This window comes from Perognathus longimembris, chromosome 13 (genome assembly GCF_023159225.1).
Source record: "Perognathus longimembris pacificus isolate PPM17 chromosome 13, ASM2315922v1, whole genome shotgun sequence".
Taxonomy (NCBI): Eukaryota; Metazoa; Chordata; class Mammalia; order Rodentia; family Heteromyidae; genus Perognathus; species Perognathus longimembris.
The window spans coordinates 59,910,995-59,928,724 of record NC_063173.1 but is presented as its reverse complement, the minus strand read 5'-3'; the positions used below and the strand labels follow the sequence as shown (position 1 = coordinate 59,928,724).

Genomic DNA, 17,730 nt, shown 5'->3' with positions numbered 1-17,730 from the left:
TGGCCATTGAGCTCTGTTAGGGTACACGTGCATGCTGAGCGCTAACACCAACTGTCAGTCCCAGCTGGGTGGAGGCTGCCCCACAATTAATACAAATGTGCTGTGACAGAGTGATGGGGCTCAGGCCGGGAAAAGCTAACTAGAGGTGCTTAAGTTTCTCTGCGGCCTTCTGGCCTGCACTCTTGGAAGGAGGCGCTGTCCCAGAAGCCACTGGGCTCAGCAGTAGCAGCACTCAGGACGCTTCTGAGCCCACGTTAATGCAGTTCCACCTTACCCGTGCTCATGGCTCTGGGAGCCCGGACCTGATCCTTGAGCACTGGGCCAATCAACGCAGGGCCTGGTGCCAGCAGGAAATCGAGGAGGGGCCCTTGGGAAGGAATTGCGGTTTTGCTGCAGGCCTGGCTCATAGCCTTGCTGTCTAGGGGCATTCCCCGGACTCAGTGGCCCAGAGCACCACCGCCCTTCCCCACATGCATCCCGGGAAGCTTCTATGTCATGAAAGGCATTTTTAGAAATGGTGGGGGCAGGGGCTCGGGTCTGCCGGTCTTGGGGTCACTGCATATATACTCTGAGACCCAAGCGGGCATTTCACCTCCGCTGTTCTTCCTGCTAAGGAGGGGCGCTCCTTCCACAGGCCTTAGCACCAGGCTCAAGGGCTATGTGTGGTTATTACTCCAAGGGAACTCACACCCCTTCTGCAGGAACTAAAGCAGGAAGTCAAGTGGCTAAGCAATAGCCCGGCGCATAACTGTGAGGAGAAAAGGGGATGTGGCAAGGACAGCTCAGGGGCAGCAGGGCCTGGGTCATCTTCTCGTGACTGTCACCCCAGCGCAAACCAGACCCTCCAGGTCACCTTGGCCCTTCTGAGTTCCTAGAGGTGCCTCAGTTGGAGGTACAGTACCAAGAGTGGTAAGTGACAGGGAGCCCGCAGACACCAGGGCAGTGGAAAGAGCGGGGCAATGTGACCTTCAGGACTGCCCCACTGGAGAAGACACGGGGCGGGCGTGTGGAGGGAGGGAGGCTGTGGCCGGCCCTGGACCGCAGGATGCACGACAGGGGCACAGTGGGGGCCAGAGCTCTTTATTAGGCAGCAGGGCTGCGGCCCTGGGGGGGTGGACGACGGACAGCAGGGGCATCACCGGTACAGGTAGTCCGCCTGGATGTTGGCGGCGATCTCGGCCTCCCACTTGTCCCCGTTGTTGAGCAGCTTCTCCTTGTTGTACAGCAGTTCCTCGTGTGTCTCCGTGGAGAACTCAAAGTTGGGGCCCTGCAGGGCGGAGTGCGGGTTTGGTGGGGTCAGGCTCTGCCCAGGGGCCGCTGCCCCAGCTGCCCGCCCCCCGGGGCCCACTCACCTCCACGATGGCATCCACGGGACAGGCCTCCTGGCAGAAGCCGCAGTAGATGCACTTGGTCATGTCAATGTCATAGCGGGTGGTCCGACGGCTGCCGTCCGCCCTGGGCTCAGCCTCGATGGTGATGGCCTGGGAAGAGGCTACGGTCACAGCCAGCCACGTCCTGGCCCTGGGCCAGCCCTCAGCGCATTCCCACCCCTGGCATCTCCACAGACACCTCAGGCCCCTCCCGCGTCTTCCTGCCACTTGTGCCTATCATTTGTTAATGCTGTCTCCTGTCCCAAGCCCAGCTCCCACGAGGGCAGGTGGCCCTGCTCCGTTCCCCACAGACCTGAAGCCCTACGGAGTCTCGTCCTCTGTAGGAAGTGACCAATGGCTGGTTTAAAAAACCTCTGACTGGGCTGGGGATAGGGCCTAGTGGCAACAGTGCTTGCCTCGTATACATGAGGCCCTGGGTTCGATTCCCCAGCACCACATACACAGAAAATGGCCAGAAGTGGCGCTGTGGCTCAAGTGGCAGAGTGCTAGCCTTGAGCAAAAAAGAAGCCAGGGACAGTGCTCAGGCCCTGAGTCCAAGGCCCAGGACTGGCCAAAACAAAAACAAAACAAAAAACCTCTGACTTAGCTCTGCTTGTCTCCACTTGGTAGATAAGAAAACTGAGGCTCAGAGAGGCTGGCAAACTCCTGAAGTCACACAGCAAGTGAGGGGCAGAGCCCAGTCTTGAAGGCAAATCCCTTACTAGCAGTTTCTGGCAACAGCTTTGTGCCAGCCAGAGGAAAGAAAGGGAGGCCTGGGCCCGCACAGGCAGGAGGACCCCAGAGGATGCTTGTTGTATAAAGACAACATGAGCTGGGTGCCAGTGGCCCACACCTGTAACCTAGGCTACTCAGGAGGCTGAGATCCGAGGACCATGGTTTGAAGCCAACCAGGGCAGGAAATTCCATGAGATTCTTTATCTCCAAGTAACCAGCAATAAGCCCAAAGCAAAGCTGTAGCTCAAGTCACAGAGTGGCAGCCTTGAGTGATAATGCTAAGGGGCAGCACCTAGGCCCTAAGTTCAAGCCTCAGCAATGGCGCGTGCACGCACACACACACACACACACGACTGCATGAGTGAGAAAGGCGTGAGCTGGTACAGCGCGTGGCTTCTGCGTAGCACGGGCCTCCCGGAAGCCCGCACTGCCGCTGCCCGGGGCTCTCCATGCTCGGGCAGTGGCCACAGGAGGAGCGCCACAGCCCTTGGCGTGGAAGGCCCACCAGCAGCCAGGCTTGGCCAAGAGCCCTGTAAGCCTCAGCACCGAGATGAGCCCATGGCAAGGCCTGGACCTGCCCCAGCTCTGGTGGGCACAAACGCCAGGCCTGCGCCACGACTCCATCGGCTTCTTGGCTGCATGTTCTCTTGGGGTGGAGCCAGGGAAAAGTGGGGCCCACCCACAGGACCAAGCTGATCCCTAGGACAGGACGTGTAGACCACGCAGCGGCTGAGTTGGTGACACACAGCCTCTGGCCACCACGGCCTACTCAGTTCCACTGGGAGCAGGGAAGGAGGATTTCCCTGTGGCCACACCTCTCCCAGGGGAGGGCCAGGGTGGTGGTGGGGGCCGGGCTCACCTGGGCAGGGCAGATGGCCTCACAGAGCTTGCAGGCGATGCAGCGCTCCTCCCCGGATGGGTACCGCCGCAGTGCGTGCTCCCCGCGGAAGCGTGGGCTCAGCGGACCCTTCTCAAATGGGTAGTTGATGGTGGCCGGCTCCCGGAACAAGTAGCTCAGGGTCATGCCCAGGCCTGCGAGCAGTGCAGGAAAATGGTCAGGAAAGCGTGGGCCCGAAGTCATCCCGTGCATGCCTCCTGACTGACAGAGCCACCCTGCCCCCAGGGTCTCACCTCGGATGAGTTCAGTCCACAGCAGGGTCCGAGCTGCCCGGTCAGTCACTGACCTAATGTCCATATCTTGTTCCTGTACGTTCACATACTCTGTGGGGAGGCCATGGCAGGAGGTTAAAGATCCAGCTTGGAGCTGGGCTTCGTAGCTCACGCCTGTCATCCTAGCTACTCAAGAGGCTGAGATCTGAGGATCACAGTTCAAAGCCACTCGGGCAGAAAAGTAGGGCTCTTTTCTTCAATTAACCACCAAAAATACCAGGAGTGGTGATGTGGCTTAAAGTGGTAAAGCATTAGCCTTAAGCAAAAGTGCTCAAAGATGGTGCCCAGGTACCGAGTTCAAGTCCCAGGACACCCCACCCCCCCAGGCTTGTGCAGTAACAGCCAACCAGAGGCCTAAACTTTCCCCTGCCTGAGGCTGCAGACTCGGAAGATTTAAAAAGGAGTTGAGACAGGCGCTGGTGGTTCACGCCTGTTATCCTAGCTACTCCAGGAAGCTGCAATCTGAGGATCGTGGCTTGAAGCCAGCATGGGCAGAGTCTGTGAGACTCTTATTTCCGATTTCCAATGAATCATCAAAAAGCCAGAAGTGGAGAAGGCTATCCTGGGGCACAAAAAGCTCAGGGATAGTGCCCAGGCCATGAGTTCAAGCTCCAGGACTGGCACCAAAAAAAAAAAAAAAAAGGTCTCATGGACTTTTCCACATGTACTGGCTCAGCGCCCTGCTGCTTATTATGGTCATTTTTGGAATTAAAATGAGAGAGTCAGGAGGGAAACTCTAGGAGAGAATAGGGGAGGGAAGGGGTGACATTTTCAAAAGGAAATAAATATACACATTACCTGACTTATGTAACCCCTCTGTGTATCACCTTTACAATTTTTTTTTTTTTTTAAGAAAAAGAAACTCAGGCTCAGAGTAGGGTCCTGGTAAGAAAAAGCCTAAAACTTGGGTCTCCTCCCTGGTCTCCAGCAGGCTGAGGGCTACCCTGGTACTCACTGTAGGTCGCTGTCACTGGGCTGCTGTGGAGGCTCCGGGCACTGGGGTGTCCTGCAAGGAGAGGGAAGGAGGGAAGGAGAGGGAAGGTGCTCTGCGGGCCCCCAGCTAGTCCCAGGAAATGAGTCCCCCACCCTCAGGAAGCTCCAAGAAGTACCTGTGCGTACAGCCTGGGCCAGGGCCCGCAGCAGCATGGAGGTGGTCAGACAGCGCATCTGGGGGCACAGAGGAGAAAGGTGAAGCCAGGCACTGGAGATTCGCTATAATCCTAACTCCTCAGGAGACTGAGAGCTGAGCATCTTGCTTCAAAACCAGCAAGGAAGGCAGGAGGGTCCATGAGACTCTTTGTCTCTGGCAGAGTGCCAGCCTTAAGCATAAAAGCTCAGGGACAGCGCCCAGGCCCTGAGTTCAAGTACCAGTACAGGAGGTGGGGGGGAGGAGAGAGATGGGGGGAGGGTGGAAAGAGGAAGGAGAGCGAGAGGGAAGGGGGAGAGAACACACACACTCTGGCATGCATCAGGACAGCACCCCATTCCTGTCGGAGGTGCGGCACCTGCCAGCCCTCCAGTCTGACCCAGCTTGACTGGGCTGAGTCAGGGAGTCCTTGTGAACCCCAAGCTCTGGGAAGCGTGTGAAATCCATCCCTAGAGCTAGTGCCTTCCCTGTGTCCACCCCCCTTCCCTACGCATCTTCCCCAGCACCTACGGAGAACTGTGCTAGGCTCCACTCACTGTCATCTTGTCAGGTGAGTGACTGGCTTTGTACTTTGGGGCCAGTGGGGGTGGGAACCCGATACTCCCCGGCTGGAAACTCCGAGAAAGACTGAAATAATTCCGATTCCCTTCCCTACTTCGAGGTTCTCATGGACGTGACCCCAGCCTACAGGAGGACCCTGGGCAGGGTCCGTGGAAACGAGGGGAAATCGTACACGCCGGCCAGGCAGCACCGAGCCTGGCATCAGCCCGCGCGCCGGGGGGGAGGGGGGGGACACCTGTGACCTGTGACCTCTAGCCGACCCACTTTGGACCGCAGATTCCAGTTCCAGGCTCCCAACCCACCACCTTCGGCGACCTTCCCCGTGACCTCTGACCCCGCGGACGCAGGAGGCGTCGGGGCCCGCCCGCGCACGCGCCCTGCGGGCGCCGGCTTCCCACCGGGCCGCTAAGCGCCCAAGGACACGGAGGCCGCAGGTGGTGACCAGGCCGAGACGGAGCCTGGGTGCAGGGCTGTGGGGCCAGTGAGGACACCGTGCTCGTCCTCGACGCCGCGCGGCCCAGGCCCAATCTTCACCGAGATGCCCCGTACACCCACCTTCAGGTGCTGCCGCTCCTTCCCTCCAGGAGCATGGAGGTCAGCCGGGAGGCGGACCTTAGCTGTAGGACACTGCCATTGGGCTGGGGGCTGCGCCTTTGCCGCGGAGACCCTCCACGATTGGCTAGTTGTGTTTCTGGGGGAGGCGGGATCTACACAGATCTTTCGTCTGATTGGCTGCTAGAGCAGCAGGGCATGAAGTTTTGCCGGGCGCCGCCATGTTGCTTCGGAGAAACCAATAGGCGAGGAGCTCCGCGTCGCCGGAGGCGGGACATCCGGGGCGTGGCTTAGGCGTGGCTCCGGTGGGCGGGAGCAGCGGGTGCAGCGTCTGAGCGTGTGCTGGGACAGCGCCGACTCCTTGCGGAAACACCTCGCTCACGAGGCGGCTTCTGGTCCTCCCCGTTCTGCGCCTGCGGCTGCCCCTGGTTCTTCCCGCAGACTGCGTGTTTCCGGGCGCGGTGCTCCGGGAAAGCTGGCGGAGGGGTCGGGCGGGTTTCCGAGTGCGGGACCGACCCGTGTCTGGGGACTGCTGGGGGGTCGGGGCGTGTGGCCCACGGGGGGCCACGGGAGGTTCCCCAGGCCGGAGGGGCGTGGGGAGACGAGGTGAGGGAGGTGGGGGTGTGCCGGGGCTTGGTCTGTGCTCCGAGACGGGCTTCGGGGTGAGGGGGCTCCCGGAGGCGGAGCCCGCCCCCGGGGCAGGCGTGCCCCCCTGGGACGTGCTGCTGGCCTTGTGTGCAGAGATCTCATCCCCGCTGCACCCCACGAGAGAAGACGAGACACCCGTGGCTCGGGTCAGCAGCTCCTTAGTTTTATTCTAACAATCTGCGCTGTACAGATTGGGAGCAGGCTCAGAAAAGACAGGCATGGCAGATCACAGAGGATCCGCCATGGGTCGGGGGCCTGACACCAGCACTCCTCTGCTGCACCCTCCACGGGAAGTACCACCCGAGTCTGACCACTTTCCCCCCCCCCCCCAGGCACTAGCGCCGACCTGGAGGGGCTGGTCACTGGTCTGTTTCCCAGACTCCCACCCTCTGCCATCCCAGCGGGGGAGAGCCAGGCAGGCGCCCTTGTGCCCTGGCCGCAGGCCCCCTCTGCCTCCCCTGCTTAGGGAGAGCGCGAGGCCCGCGCCTGGGGCTCAAAGCAGCGTGCAGCTGCAGCAGCGCTCGTCCATGGCCAGCAGCAGCAGCCGCAGCTTGCCAGGCGTGTAGGGCGGGTAGCGGATGTGGTTGATTTTCTCCATCCCCGGGCTGCGCAGCAGGCAGGCGCGCTGGTGGGAGAAGGTGTCGAAGGAGAACTTGCCGTGGTACCTGCCCATCCCGCTGTTGCCTGCGTGGTAGCACAGAACACAGCGTCAGCAATCAAGAGGATGTCAGGCAAACCTCAGCTCTGAACCTCCGTTTCTCCATTTGTCCAGTAGACGAATCACAAGGCATTGTGGGAAAAGGGGGGGAGCCCCCCTCCCACCAGCCTGGTACCAGCACCAGCTCAGTAGCCAATACAGACAGATAGGCACGCAGAGGCCCAGATTATGTATTCTAGAACTTTGGGATCCCAGCTTTGCCCTGAAGAGCTGTTTGGGAAGAGCTGTTTTGAGGCTGCCTGCCTCAGTCCTGTGCTCTTAGGGTTGGGGTCTGGGGGTGGGGAGTGCAGGTGTCAGGAGAGTGTGTAGACCTGTGACGCAGTCAGCACTGTGCCTTCATGAGCGCTCAGGATTGAGGAAGGGAAGCAAGCCAGGGAAGTTCAGGGCCCCCAGCCCGTGTGGAACTGAGGACAAACGTGGGCTTCCTGGACTGGGTGAGGCTGGGTGTGGGGCTTGACTGGATGAAAAGGTGGGTGGGGTGAGGACTGAGGCGTGGAGGTGACCCAGTGCTATGGGGGGTGTGTCATGTGGCTGGGGGGAGCAGGCACAGGGGGTGCCAGTGGGCCCCTCAGAACAGCAAGGACTAGCCTCCAAGCATTGGGAATTGGGCCTCCCTTGATTCCAGGCCTGGGAGCAGTAGGCTCAGGTTCGCCCACAGACAGACTCCTCCTTGGGCTGTGTGTGTGTGGGGGGGGGGGGGGGTCTGACAGTGACCCAGGCAGGAGCCAAGCTCAGGGAGGCTGGAAGGTGGTGTCTGGGGCCAGGACACTGCATGGCCACCCCAGCGGGGCCAGCAATGCCACAGCCTGGGCCTCCGCCCACCCCGCACTGCCTGGTACCGCTGCCCTCCGGGGAGGCCCAGGCCCTACCACACAGCCCAGTCCTGCTGGCATGTGATCTCTTGGTGAGTCTGGCAGGTGAAGGGACCATGTGTCACCTGCGGTGGCCCTGTCCTGTCACTGGGGAACGGGGCTCAGGGAAGGGACGGGGCAGTCCTGGGTCCCGCAGCGGCTGGGCCCAGCCCTGGGCTTCCTGACGCAGAGGCCAGCAGGGGCAGAGGCTTCCCATCCTCTCCCGGCAGCAGAGGTGCCCTGCGGGGGCCTGCAGAGGCATGGGAGGGGGGAAGCCCTTGTCAGGGAGCGGAGGACACCGCCCTGTGGGTGGACGGACAAGCCGAGGCCGCGCGGCGCTGTTAGGAGAAAGGCAGGGGCCCAGCAGATGGCGGGCCACGCTTGAGTTCCTAAAATACCTGCGGCATTGGGTCTGCAGGTAAGGGCAGACAGGCAGGTCTGGAAGGTTCTGCTCGGTTGGGTCCCGGCCTGCCCGGCTGCTGAGGTTGGACTGGCGTTTTGCTGTCTCCGTGCAGTGGAGCCCGGGGCTGGGCACTTACCCACGCCTCCAAAGGGCAGGCTGGCCAGGGTCATGTGCATGAAGCCGTCATTCCCGCAGAAGCCGCCGCTGCTGGTCCTCGCCAGCACCTGCCTCACCACCTGGGAGAGAGCGGGGTCAGCTGAACTCGGCACTCAGCTCGTTTCAGAGGGGGCTGAGGCCCAGTCATGGGGGGGCGGGATGGACAGGGAGGGCCTGGGGAGCCAGGGGCCAGATTGCTCAGGAGCGGGAACGTGGCCCTTGCCCTTCCCCCTTGCACCGCCCCCGCCTCGGCTCCCAGCCCATCCCTCGGGCTGCGTGGGGTCGGGGACCGGGCGCTCATCCTGGGGCCCGCCTGGCTGTGCGCCCTGAGAGCCGGGCACCAGGACGGCCGCCGAGCACCACGCTCGGGTGCGGGAGGACGGACGGGGGAGAGCGGGCGGGAGGGGGGCGGGGAGGAGCCAGGGGACGCGGCCCCGCCGTCCCGCGAGCGCCCCGCGCAGAGCCGCCCCGCCGCCCACCTGGCTGCTGTTGGAGAAGGCGTAGAGGGCCAGGGGCTTTTCCCGCTGGTTGATGAAGTCGATGGCCTCGTCCAGGCTCCTCACGGTCAGCAGCGGCAGGATGGGCCCGAAGATCTCCTCCTGCATCACCGGCTCCGCCGCCTGCACGTCCACTAGCACCGTGGGCGCTGTGGGCACAGGGGCGGCTCGGCCTGCGGGCTGGGGCCGGCGGGGCCCCCACGGGGAGCAGCCGGGAGAGGCCGCCCGCCCGGAGCCCGGGCCGAGGGCACGGCAGGGGCTGGGGCCCCGGCCTCGGGACAGACAGCGCAAGTGGCTGAGCCTTTGGGGCCCCCGGCGGGACCCCTAGAACTCGGCCCTGAGCTCAGCGGGCCAGCGTGTGGGGTGGAGGAGTCGCGGGCTCGGAACCACGGTGCCTGGAGCGCCGGTGTCTGGACTCGGGGCAGCGGGAACCGAGCACCCTGGCGGTGGCGCCCAGGGGCAGGGGCAGGGGCGGGCGCCCCCGGGGCGGTGGGGGGGGGCACTCACCGATGTAGCGCTCGCTCTCGTCGCTCTGCCCCCCGATGGCCACGCGGCCACAGCGCAGCAGCCCCTGCAGCCGCTGGAAATGCTTGTGGCTGATGATGCGGCCCAGGTTGGGGGAGCTCTTGGGGTCGTCGCCATAGAAACGGGTGATGGCGCTCTGCAGGGCGGGCAGCAGCCGCTCCTGCATCTCGGGGCTGCACAGGACGTAGTCGGGGGCCACGCAGGTCTGGCCGGTGTTGAAGTAGCGGAACCAGGCCACGCGGTTGGCCACGGTCTGGGGGTCACAGTTGTCATCCACGTAGCAGGGGTTCTTGCCCCCCAGCTCCAGGGTGATGGGCGTCAGGTGCTTGGCGGCGGCGGCCATGACGATCTTCCCTACGTGAGGGCTCCCTGGGGATGAAAGGGAACTCTTGCCCCTCGGTCCCCTGACCTGGCGATGGCCACATGGGGGTCCCACTCCTCTCTTGAGGGGCCTTGGTCATCAGAGCCGGACCCCACCGGGCCCCCAACCATTCTGCTGTCCTGCAGGCTGGGATCCTGTTCCCCAGCACTCCCCAATGAGTCCCCACGGGTGCAGGGGCTCCAGAAAGGCAGGGTGAGCGCCGCACACCCAGCCGTTGCCTTGCCCCCGTCCTGAGCAGGGCCCGGGGCGCTCCTGGACTCTGAGTGCCACGTTCCTCCCTGCCTGCCGCCGTCTCATTCTCTGCAGCCCTAGGGGGCCATGATCCCCCGAGGTCAGGGGCCCGCTCTGAGCATGTGCTCGGCGCCTCCCGGGGTCTCATACCCTCCCTCCCTGGGTTCCAGGCCCACAGGGACCCTCAGCAGGGCCCCCCAGCCCTTACCTGTCCTTCTGCACCCCACCCCCACCCCCCTGCCCAACCAGCAGCCCTGCAAGCCTCCTCTCACTCCTGACTCTCACCCTCAACTCAAAAGGTTCAGATTCTGCCCCAGGTTGGGCAGGCTTTGCTGTTGCTCCCCTGCTGCCCCCCCCCGAAAAGGGTCCACTGAGACTCTCAGGGCCCCTGGAAGTGCAGGCTCCTGGCTCGTGGGTTTTTTACTGTGTCCCAGAAACTTCATCCTGGACTTTGGAAGCCAGGTGGAGTTGGGGGTCTTGGCAGGTGGCCACAGAGGGCCGGGCCTGTTACGGCAGGAGCTCAGCCCGAGCTCCACTTGGGAGACAGCGGTTGGGGGGTGAGCCGGGTCCTGAGGGAGCCCAAGGCCCGGGGCTTCTCAGCTCGATGGGGAGGAAGAAACGACCCCCAGGGCCCCGGATGGCTTGCCCAGTCCGGGTTCTCCCGCACTGGCCACTTGCCTTGGCGCCTCCCAGGCTCTCAGCATTGGGGACAGGAGCCCCAGCTCTCCCCCTGGGGGGGCCCCAGCCTTACCTGTGAAGAAGATGTAGTCAAAGCGGTGCTCCAGCAGCTGCCCCATCTCCGAGGGTCCGCCGAGCACCACGGCAAAGCAGCTCTGCGGGGCGGCACGGCCGGGGGCTCCCTCTGTACCCAGCTCTCCAGCCCCAGCTGGGGTCTACCCTTCATCTGGGCCCCCCCCCCGAGCCCACTCCCCACCTGGCCCACCCAGGCTCCAAGAGGCGTGAGGTGCAGCAAGGTGTCCCCCAGAGGCCTGGGCACGGCGGGCTGCAGGGGGGATGGGGCCAAAGTCCTGTGAACATGGACCCCCACGGGCTGGCCACCCTGGCCGCCCCTCACAGGGAAACTGAGGCCAAGGCCACCTCACGGACCCTGCCTGTGCTGCTCACCTGGTCCAGGTAGCGGGGCAGCTCCTCAGCTAGAATCTTCTCCGTGCTCCTGCTGATCTCCGAGGGCTTCAGCACCACGCAGTTCCCTGCAGGCAGTGCGGGGAGAGTGCGGGCATTTGGGGTGCAGTGGCTGGTCCCCCCAACCTGTGGGTGAGCCATGGGAACAGGATCTGCCGGGAAGGGTGGGTGGTGGGCAGGGCACTCACCCGCCGCCAGGGCCCCCACCAGGGGCACCAGCGTGAGGTTCACGGGGTAGTTCCAGGGGGCCACGATGAGCACCAGCCCGAAGGGCTCCTTCCGGATGAAGGCGGAGTCCATCTGGGTGGCCTGGAGGGGGAGCCTGGGTGAGGGGCCGTGGAGGCCACCCAGTGGGCGCAAGCAGCCCCCCCAGCCCTCCTGACCACGCACCAGGTTCCTGGCCACCGGCTCGTCTTTCATCCAGGTCCGCAGGCTCCTGAGGGCCAAGTCCACCTCGCCCTGGCTGATGGCAACCTCAGACACCAGGGACTCGAAGGCCGACTGCAGGGAGGGACGGGGGTCAGAGCCCGTCAGCCCCGACCCTGCAGGGCCGGCACCTCTCACTCCCTCATGGGGGACGCACCTGCCAGCCGCCGCGCGAGCCACACCCCCGGCTCCATCTAGCTCCAAGACAGGATCTTACTTCTTGCCGGGCCGGCCTGATCAATACGTCCACTGACCCTTCCACCAGGCTGGGTGACAGCCGCGCAACACCCAGCACCCAGCTATGGGTGGGAACAGCCTCACCAGCTTTTTGCCCTGATGTGGAACCTCACTTCTCCTGCTCTCTGCCTCCTGAGTAGCTGGTACTATAGCGCAAGCCACTGAATCCAGCTGGGTCATGACACATTCTACGAAAACCCTGGGGGAGGGGGAGGACAGACAGAATGAGAGCACGGGGCATAGGTGTGCGCAGGTGTGCCTGCAGGTGCACTTTTGGTCTGTGTACAAGGTGTTGGTGCAGGCCTCTGGCCTAGGGTGGCTTCATCGATTTCCTTAGAGACAGACTCCCACTCTGAAGCCCAGGCTGGCCTCAAACTCGTGATCGTCCTGCCTCTGCCTCCCGAGTGCTGAGATTACAAATACACCATCACCCCCGCCTACGTGATCTGACACTTGAGCTGCGATCGGAAGAATGGGAAGGAAGCCCTGGACATCTGGAGCACATCTGGAATCTTCTGCACAAAGATCCTGGCCGGCACAGAAGCCCAGTGGGATCTGACCTGGGTGCTTCCGGGGCAGCATGTCCGGCTGCAGGGGACACACGACGCAGACCTTCCTGGATAAACGAGGGCGGTTCCCAGGGGCCACCGTCAGGTGCCGGGGGCGGGAGTGAGAAGGAGACCAAGGCCATAGGGACCTGGCATTGGTCTCCGCCAGCTGTGTGCTTCGCCCCCACCCCCGGGAGGCCAGGGCCAACAACGCCAGCCCCAGCGTCTTCCTGCCTGAGTCACAACTACTCAGATACAAGTGCTCCTGGGTTAGAATACAGATGAAAGGCCCAAGGGGAGGGGGAGGGTTCAGAAGAGCGAGGTCAAGGCCAGAGCCCCGTCTGGGGGTGGAGGGGCTGTGGGCCTGGAGACCCACAGACAGCACGCCTACCGGCGCCCCCTGGTGGCGGTGCCAGGCTCAGCATGCCTACAGCCCCACCTGTGCTCAGCAAGCCTGGCAGCCAGCCCCAGCCCTGGGCAACTCCACAGGGGTCAGCGGAGGTTTGAGCCCGCAGAGCAGGTGCTTTGGGGAGAGCAGGGCCCTTGAAGTCAGGTTCAGCCCCTGACTCCGCTCTTCCTGGCTGTCTGTGTGCGAGGACATGCCCTCCCCCTCCAGGAAGGGCACGGAGAGTCCAGGAGTGCCGGGGAGATCAGAGGGAGGCACAGATTGAATTTTCTGGGCCACTGCTCCCTTTGTCAGGATGGGAAGGCAGAGAGAAATCTGAGCTGAAGGGGAAAATGGACTCCAGTGGCTTCCCTGGCCCGGGCTGGGGACGGGCAGGGGACTGTGCCCACGGGGTTGCCCAGACACACAACAGGCTGAAGGAGGGGACACCAGGACAACCTGTCCGATGGCTGCGTGGGAACAGGGCGGCCTCGCTGGGTGACGGGACTGACCTACGGGGAGCTGTGCTCTGGGGGGGCTTCACATGGCTGCTGGTGGAACTGGGATTTGCCTCCAGGCTGATGTCCACGGGGCCCAGGGGGAGCCCGGCTCCTCCAGGGCCAACCAGGGCCTGCCGTGCATGACTCCCCTCCCCCTCCCCCCCCCGGGCCTCATCTATATCTGTTTCTCCCAGCCACACCGGGCTCCTGAAGCACAAAGCTATCAAGTTCGGGCCTTTGCACGCGCTGTGCCCTGCCGATCTTTCCTTCTCCCCCTTTGTGCTCCTAACATTCCCTCCTCAAAGAAACTGTCCCTGACCCCCTACATACGAATCAGCACCCTGGGCCCGGCTTCCCCTCGCTTCCCGGTCACCAGCCCGGATTCTGTGTGTCCTGCCTCCCCCAGGCCGGCGGGCTCTCCTCCACACCCCTGGAGCCTGGGCTGCTGGGGTGATGTTGGAGGGAGCGGGTTAACGGGGCGCAACGGGCCCTCTTCAGGAGCTGTCCTCCGGCACCAGTGCCCCCGCCCCCCCCCCCCCCCCCCGCAGCCACACCTTGTGCAGGTCCTGGGCCAGCGCCTCCTGCAGCCGCTGCTTGTGGTCCTGCAGGAAGCGGCCCAGGCCCCGCAGCTGCGCCGCGCGGAACTCGGCCGGCCGCGTGCGGCCCTCGCGGAAGGCCTCCCGCAGCCGCCGCAGCGTGTCCTCCAGCGCTTCCATCCTGCGGGCGGGACAGCGAGACGTGGCTGGGCAGGGCGGCCCCGGACGCCCCGCCCCTGCCCCCCGCAGCACGCCAGGCCCGCACAGAGCACCAGACACTGACCCGAGAGGGCAGGAGAGGCAGGAGGACAGAGCCCCAGCGTCTCTGAGTGCCCTGGGTTCTTACTGGTGCAGCACCTGCCTCAGTTTCCTTATTTGTAACATGAGAGAAAGCTACACAAAGCCCACAGGCCACCAAGATATTCAGTAAAGGTCAGCCATGCTTAAGAAGGTCAGAAATATCACTGCCCCCCTCCCTCGTGCGTGTGTACACACACACACACACACACACACACACGTGATTGTGGGCTCAGGCCTGAGCACTGTCCTTGAGCTTTTTCTCTCTACCACCTTTGGCTGATGGCTTAAAGAGTCTCAGGGACTTTCCTGCCCCGGCTGGCTTCAAACCGTGGTCCTCGGATCTCAGGCTCCGGAGTAGCCGGGGTTACAGGCGTGGGGCAAGGTGCAGCTGGTGCTTCCTCTCCCCAGGCTCCCTCCTCCTCCTGCCCATCGAGGTGGGGGAGCCGCAGCCCTGACTGCCCCTCATTAGAGGTTTTGCAGAGCCCACAAAAATGTGAAGAGCTCAGGGCAAATGGCAGCTTGTGGGCAGGGAGCTCTTCAGGGTGGGGTCTGGAACATTCCAGCAGCAGCTCCTAGCAACAGGGCTGCCCCCTGCTAACTCCCCCCACCCCCTCGTTACTAGCGGGGAGCACCCAGGTAAGCAGAGGAGGCAAGCAGGCTTTGGCGGGCCATCAAGGACCCAAGAACCTTATTCACTGAAGCAGGGCTGGCAGGCCCAGTGGTATCTGGGTGGGGGGGGGGCAGAGCAAGACAAGCCCCCTGCCCCCCGGCCATGTGCTTGGAGAGTCCTCGGAAAAACAAAAATGAGCCAGGCACTGGTGGCTCACGCCTGTAATCTTGGCTACTCAGGAGGCTGAGATCTGAGGATCACGGTTCAAAGCCAGCCCAGCAGTAAAGTCTTATCTCCAATTAACCAGCAAAAAGCCACAAGTGGTGCTGTGGCCCAGGTGTTAAGAGAGCTAGCCTTGCTCGAAAAAGCCAAGTAGAGCACAGGGTCCTGAGTTCAAACCCCGTAATCACGCACGCACGCACGCACACACACACACATGCGCGTGCATGCTGACTACACACTGGGCGGCTGGCTGCTTGTCTGGCCCGCCCGTGGGTGCTGGCCCAGGGTAGCAGAGGAGAGGGGAGGGGAGGGGAGGGGAGGGCGGGCAGTCAGGGCCGCTGCTCCAGGCACTGCTCTGGGCGCAGCTGATTGCCTTCTCTGGCTCAGACCTCCAAGCATGCTGCTGGGAGGCATGGGGGGTGTGTGTCCCAGGACCTGGGTTCAAATCTCAGCCTCTACATTTGCTAGGTGGAGGTCTGTGGGCCCCCGAGGCTCACTGTTCCCATCTGTGAAGTGGGGACAGAGCCCACAGTAGTCAATGGGGCAGCTTTGACCTGGAGCTTGGGGAGTCCGGAAGGCACTTTGGGGGTCACCACTGTGCCTGATGGGACGTGATCCCGTGTAGGTGCAGGTGCGGGGAGGAAAGGGCCTGGGCCATGGCTGACAGAGAAGACTGGAGGCTTGGTCAGAGAGCCTGGGAGCACCCCCCGCCCCCCCCCCGCCAGTCAGGGATGCTGGAAGTCGGGGTGCTGGGCCGGCCTCAAAGGCCCACAGACCCAGGGTCTTCCTCTCCAATCTGACGCCATGTGGCCGAGCCTGGGTTCCCCGACGCCTGCCCCCTGAGTCCTGGGGGAGCTAGGACCAAGGCACCCCTTAGCCTGAGGCTGAGCACACCCGGGCCCTCCCACGGAGAGGCCCCTCCTTCCCCGGCCTACGGAGCCCGTCGCTAAGGAAGAGTCCTTTCCACGCCCGCTCGTGTCCCCCCCAGCCCCGTCTCCCTGGCAGCGCCGGGGACACAGCTGCTGTCTAAAGGAGAAGTTGGCCCTTGGGGGGGCTCACAGGGAGCCGCTTCCCTCCAGGGCCCCAGACAGACAGACAGACTGGACAGACAGAGCACCTGAGCCTGACAGAGGGAACAGCCAGGCTTGACAGACAGACGGACAGAGCGGCCAGGCCCTCTCTCCCCCACCCCTCCAGCTTCCCCTTCCCCCAGCAGGACGAGGGCTTCCAGGGTGGCCGCACCCAGGATCCCCGCCCTGACCCACCCGTGCGGCCCCCGCCTCCCCCGGACTCCGCACCTCAGGTCCCTCGCCGCCGCTCTTCCTCCTGGGCGTCCCCGCTCTGTCCCGGCGCCGCGCTTATGAAATGTCCAACGACACCAGCCCCGGGGCGGGGCCGCCCTGGCCTCCTGCCTGACCTTGGCTTCCGGCCAGCCGGAGCCGCGGGCCACCCCCTCCTTCAGGGCCTCTAGGTCTGCTCCTCCGAGGAGAAGCCAGGGCCCAGAGAGGGCCGGCACCAGCCGAGAGCCGCACAGCAGGTATAGGAAGGGCTCGGCCCTAGGAGAAGGGGAGCCCAGGGAAGTGGCCCCCGGGAAATACAGTGTGGGGTGGGGCCCGGTGGCCCTGCCCCGCTCGCTGCAGGCATCCTCTACCCCAAGCCTCAGTTTCCCTATCTGCAAAAGGAAGAGCGTCCAAGCTGCGTGGCAATGCAATCAAGCTGCACGCAATGCAATCCTGGCTACCCGGGAGGCTGAGATGTGAAGATCACGGTCGAAGCCAGCTCAGGCAGGAAAGGCCGGGAGACTCCTAACCTCTAATTAACCACCAAAAAGCTGCCAGTAGAGGGGTGGCTCAAGGGGTAGAGGGCCCGCTAAAGGGCAGCACCCCAGCCCTGAGCTCATGCCCCAGGCCTGCCGCACACGCTGAGACAAAGCAAAAATAGAGCCCAGAAATCCCATTCTTGGGACCATTTTTGCTGCCCCATCCACGGAGCCCTTCACCCCCAGGCCCTGCACCCCACACAGCCGGAGGGCAGGCCCGCCACACGGAGCCCGGGGGCAGCGGGTCCCGTCGCTCCTGTGCGTCCCCGTCCACAGACCCACAGGCACCCCGAGAGCTCGCGGGGAGCAACCCCGGTCCCCGCCCCTGCTGCGGGACAGCCACCCCACTGCGTGTCACTGCGGTGATCCCGGGGGGGGGTCCCGGCCCCCGCCCTAGCCGGCTCACCCGTGGGAGCCTGGCACAGAGGGGGATGATCCCGCAGACAGGCAGGTGGTTGGGTTACAGGTGTGGGGGAGGGACGCCCTTTGTGCCTCCCCGAGCGGGTGCCCGGGGCCTGCCTGGAGGCTCCAAGGCAGGGCCTCTGGGCCGACCTTGCACCTGGGAGATGCTGTCGCAGCCCCACCCCGGGTCCTCGGCCTACCTGGGAGGGCAGGACAGGTCGCGCGGCCCACGCCCTCGCTGGGAGCCCCGCGGGTTTAGCTGCGTGGGGTAGGGGTGGGGGTCAAGGGCCACGGAAGCCTCACCCCCGGCGGCGAGGGATGCAGCCCCCACCCACCAGCTGTCACGTGGCTCAGCATGTGACAGCCCTGTTCTGCGGCTCTTTGGAGCCGAGCCAGGCAGAAGCTCTGGCAGAAGTCGAGTACCAGGCGGGGCCAGGCTGTCAGTCAGCGGCGTGGCCCAGAGACAGGCAGCCGCCCATCCAAGACCACACAGCAGATTAAGGCAGCCTGGTGGGTGGGCAGGGCGTTAGAGGATTCTGAGGGACCTCTCGCTGGCCAGAGGGCCCTTGGGGACACCCCCCCCCCCCCCCCGTCTACAGGGGCTGAATTTGTCACTTAGGCAAGAACAGGTGGAGGCCCGTCCCAGGTAGTGAAGC

General features: G+C 63.9%; 2 protein-coding genes across 6 annotated transcripts; both read right to left on the bottom strand.

Moving 5' to 3' along the window:
* Positions 1–1,064: 1,064 nt before the first annotated feature.
* Ndufs8 (NADH:ubiquinone oxidoreductase core subunit S8) lies at positions 1,065–5,656 on the bottom strand. Of its 3 annotated transcripts, none has more exons than XM_048359749.1 (7): positions 5,539–5,656; positions 4,385–4,442; positions 4,231–4,281; positions 3,237–3,326; positions 2,965–3,137; positions 1,353–1,481; positions 1,065–1,267 (listed from the first exon to the last, which is right to left on the bottom strand). In XM_048359749.1, the coding sequence occupies exons 2-7, from the start codon at positions 4,440–4,442 to the stop codon at positions 1,136–1,138; spliced, it is 633 nt and encodes a 210-aa protein (XP_048215706.1). In that variant the 5' UTR covers positions 5,539–5,656; the 3' UTR covers positions 1,065–1,135. The 3 variants fall into 3 exon arrangements, with proteins under 3 accessions (XP_048215706.1, XP_048215707.1, XP_048215708.1); XM_048359750.1 differs by lacking the exon at positions 5,539–5,656 and adding an exon at positions 5,248–5,291; XM_048359751.1 differs by lacking the exon at positions 5,539–5,656 and adding an exon at positions 4,965–5,048.
* Positions 5,657–6,599: 943 nt separating this feature from the next.
* Positions 6,600–17,386, bottom strand: Aldh3b1 (aldehyde dehydrogenase 3 family member B1). 3 transcript variants are annotated; one of them, XM_048359710.1, is made up of 10 exons: positions 17,275–17,386; positions 16,152–16,409; positions 13,740–13,902; positions 11,278–11,590; positions 11,072–11,157; positions 10,698–10,779; positions 9,316–9,702; positions 8,791–8,957; positions 8,292–8,391; positions 6,600–6,867 (listed from the first exon to the last, which is right to left on the bottom strand). In XM_048359710.1, exons 3-10 carry the CDS (start codon positions 13,899–13,901, stop codon positions 6,677–6,679), a joined length of 1,488 nt encoding a protein of 495 aa, XP_048215667.1. In that variant the 5' UTR covers position 13,902; positions 16,152–16,409; positions 17,275–17,386; the 3' UTR covers positions 6,600–6,676. The 3 variants fall into 3 exon arrangements, with proteins under 3 accessions (XP_048215667.1, XP_048215669.1, XP_048215670.1); XM_048359712.1 differs by lacking the exon at positions 17,275–17,386 and having other exon boundaries at positions 11,278–11,398; positions 11,480–11,590; positions 16,152–16,536; XM_048359713.1 differs by lacking the exons at positions 10,698–10,779; positions 13,740–13,902; positions 16,152–16,409; positions 17,275–17,386 and having other exon boundaries at positions 11,278–11,293.
* Positions 17,387–17,730: the final 344 nt, after the last annotated feature.